The sequence below is a fragment of the Mastomys coucha genome, unplaced genomic scaffold (assembly GCF_008632895.1).
Source record: "Mastomys coucha isolate ucsf_1 unplaced genomic scaffold, UCSF_Mcou_1 pScaffold18, whole genome shotgun sequence".
NCBI classification, from domain to species: domain Eukaryota; kingdom Metazoa; phylum Chordata; class Mammalia; order Rodentia; family Muridae; genus Mastomys; species Mastomys coucha.
The window spans coordinates 85,345,519-85,349,129 of NW_022196900.1; the positions used below are offsets into that span (position 1 = coordinate 85,345,519).

The following is a 3,611-nucleotide window of genomic DNA, read 5'->3' on the forward strand; positions in this document are numbered from 1 at the left end:
CTGCCCTGCCCTGCCCTGCCCTGCCCTGCCCAGCTCCTAAGCAACCCACTCATCCACCTCTGTCTCTCGCTGGGATCCAGCATCTTCCCTGACCTGCTTCCATCCCTTCAGACAGACACAGCACAGAGGTAAACTCTCCTCTTGCACCTCCAGCACCTTCCTGCCAGACTCACAGCCCAGGAGATTGGACCCCTGTGCACACAATGTTCCCTGTGGCACCCCAGATGCCACCATAGCGCCTGTCACACATCCCTCCCCAGTGCCATGCTGTTCTATCTGCGTTATCCACGCTCGCTAATTCCTCCCCAGCATCCAGGTTTGGAGCCCTACAGACACTGCAGGGCCCTACTCACAGACCAGCTTCCCTTGTATCAAGGGCTCAGTGTCTGCATCCCTGGCATCCCTTCACCAACAATGGGGCAGGGGATGTGGCTGTATCCCTCACGGCTGCCACGCTGCAGCTGGTTAGCACCCTATAGTCACTCATTGGGCAGACAGGAGTACACGCTAGGGGGCGCTGTGGAGAAAACGGTACGTGGACCGCACCAGCTTGGGCTATCCCTCCTCTTCTATTCAGTTCCTCACATCCGTTTTCCACGTGTCCCCCACGGGCAGGAAGAACTCCCTCCTGGCTGCTTCATACCACAGCAAATCAGAGGGAGGTGCGAGGCTCTGCCCCTTGCTCTCCTTGTCTGTAAATGCAGGTTGGGCCCCGTTTCTTAAAACCCTTCAACGGCCCCCTGCTGCCTTCAAGACCAACTCCAGGCTAGGCCTCCAGGGTTCTCAACTCAGTCTTCCCAACATGCCATTGCTTGAGGATGGACAGAGATGCCAGCAACACGGAACAGGGCCTCTCAGGTCTCCTCACTTTTCAGCCACTCTCTTGGCTGCTGTCCTGGGCTCCTGGGGCTTCCAAGGCCTATCGGAGTGCTAAGAAGCTTCCATGAACAGCCTCTGTCAACCGAGAGCCCTTGTCCCCAGGGCCCTTCCCATCTGTGCCAGGATCTTTGGGGATCTTTGTGCCAGCATCTGCACTTTGGCTCAACTGACATTAGACACTCCTGTGTCTTCCCAGCCTGCAAAGAGTAGGCCTCAAAGCAAACCATGGTAGAGGTATGTTTGACCTGGGAGATTTTCTGACATGCACACTTGCCTATCTTGGTGCCCCGGATAACGAATGTGGTGACCTTCCGCAGCCTCATCCACCTGGAGTTGCTGATGACAGTCAGGGACTTATAAGGAAGCCTGCATGTTTTTTTACTTTGTTTTTGTTTTGTTTAGTTTAGTTTTGGTAATTTTGGCTTTGCCAAAATACACCCCAGTAGCAAAATGACTGCATAGGCCTACCCTGTACCCCACAGGGAAGACACAATGAGGACATTGAATAGATGAATGAAATGTAACTCTCCCCGTGCCTTTCAGACCTGGCATTTGGTGATGCTCCTGGGGACTCTCGGGATGAGGGGCCTGCATCCAAGCCCCTCTCAGCTGCTCTGCCCTCCGAGCCGTGTCCAGAAACGACACTGACCCTCACAGAGATTTGTGGGGTGAAAGGGAAGCATGTGAAGTGCCCAACTCGAGGCCTGACAGACATGAGGCTCCCTCCAGTGTTGGTAATCTCCACCTCAGATTTCTCTGACCTCAGAGGAGACAGGCAGGGTTGCCCTCACTGCCCCTTCCTAGACAAGACGACGGAGCTCACTGGCCCAGCAGAGCGAGCACAGGTCACAGAGCTACCACCTAGCCGCCACCTCTGCCTGTATCTGGTCACATCCTGACTCCTGCATCTACAGCTAGAATGGTCTTTAGAAAATTCTGCCAGGACTAGAACAGACCACGCTTCAACCCTGTCCTCACTTTCCCCATCCTTCACTCTGCCTCCAAGGCCTCCCCAGGACTGGCCCTGCTTCCCCATGCAGTCACAAGCAACCTCCACTGAGAAATACACCCATTCCTTCTCCTACTTGCCTGCTGATGCTCACCTCTTCAGGGAGCAGGCATGGGGCTCTGGCCAGGCATAGTACCAGCCATAATACTGTGTGTCCATTTGGGGCTGAGCATCCCCTGTGACCGTAGCCCGGTGCCCAGGTGCCCAGGTGCCCAGGCTTTACCTGGGTGGCCAAACTGGATTCCAAAGCAACAGACTTTGGACTCTGTCTCCCTACTGCCCTGCCCAACTCCCTTACCCCACTTCACAGTAGGACCCTCTTACCAGGCTAGCCGGGACATGGCATAAGTGACTCTGCAGGCCTGGGTCCCCCCGAGGAGGGACTTTGTGTCCACGGTGTAAGCACCCATGTTGTCAAAGACCAGCCAGTCCCCTACTTGTAGTTGCGGCAGCCACAGGCCCTCAGCCACACAGTCGCAGCCTTCAACTGCTGGGCCCCACAGGCTGCTGCTGAACAGCGGTTGATCCGCAGACGGTTTCTGTAGGACAGAAGGGGGGATGCCTCAGCTGTGATGGCCGTACCACACCCTCAGCACTTCCTCCCACAGCTGACATGGGTAGATTTAAGGACTATCCAATTTCCAGCTTCCAACACTAGCAGTGTGACTTTGGGCAAGAACATAAACCTCTTTGTGCCTCAGGTTGCTTGTCTGTAAAATAGGGATAAATATCCCTACTTTACCTGGCCACTGAAAGGGAAATAAGTCAGTGCACATAGATCATTTAAAGCCAGCTGGCAAAGGGCAAGAGTCCGAGGGGCTCATGCTAATACAATTGTTGCTGTCACTGGGTCTGTAGGGCCAGCCACACTGGCCACTTCCAGACCTCCTCTGCATCCACACCTCCCCACCCTTTCCACGAGCTTATTCCCAGCCTCTTTTCCAGCCCTGAAGCTTCCTCTTCTAGGACGCATGGGCAGAAGACAGAAGCCGGAAACCCCCAGGGGAGTAAGAGTCACCATGACTCAGGTCCCAGACCAACAGACTGTCACCAAGTCTCTGACCTGGCAGAGACTACAGAGGGCCCATGGGTCAAACACACTGACACAGATTCCCACAAACTTCAGTGATCTTGGCACTCGCTCTGTAGAGTAGGCTGGCCTCGAACTCACAGAAATTCTACCTGCTTTTGCCTCCTGAGTGCTGGAATTAAGGATATGTGCCACCAATGCCCAGCTAGCAGCAAACTTTCTTCTTAAACGATTTCCAAATGGAAAAGAAATCTTTGACAGTCTTTGACAGTATCTGGACAACCAAAGTATCAGAGTGGCTCTGCTGCCGTTTAGGGCTCCTGCTGGGCAGGTCCTAGAAGAGGGGCCACAGCTGAAGGAGAAACACGGGTCGGTCTTCTGAGTGGCCCACTGTCCCCTTGCTCTGCCTGCTGCAGAGCAGGCCACATGCCAGCTGCTCCTGGGTCACTCTCCAGCAAACCTGTCTCCCCTATACCCAATTTTACCCCCCACCCCGATCTTCCCTCTGACTCCAAGTCTGCCGTGTTTTCCTTAGGTTCAGAGGTGCCATCCAAAGCCCCTGGAAGCTTGACACCCCCGAGTCCCACCTTTCACGACACTTGTGATTGGTAAGGAGATACTGATATGCTTAGGCCCAACTTCCCCACAGAGTGAATTCTGTCAGCTGAGGGGCGATGTCCAGTGTCTGCCCCC

At 54.7% G+C, this 3,611-nt stretch overlaps 1 protein-coding gene across 2 annotated transcripts in view; it reads right to left on the minus strand.

Moving 5' to 3' along the window:
- Positions 1 to 3,611, minus strand: part of Azin2 (antizyme inhibitor 2) — a 31,864-nt gene that overhangs the window by 1,218 nt on the left and 27,035 nt on the right. For both annotated transcript variants that reach the window (XM_031378743.1, XM_031378742.1), the window contains one exon: positions 2,213 to 2,427. In XM_031378743.1, the coding sequence (XP_031234603.1) occupies positions 2,213 to 2,427 (215 nt within the window). The remainder of the gene's footprint in view (positions 1 to 2,212; positions 2,428 to 3,611) is intronic.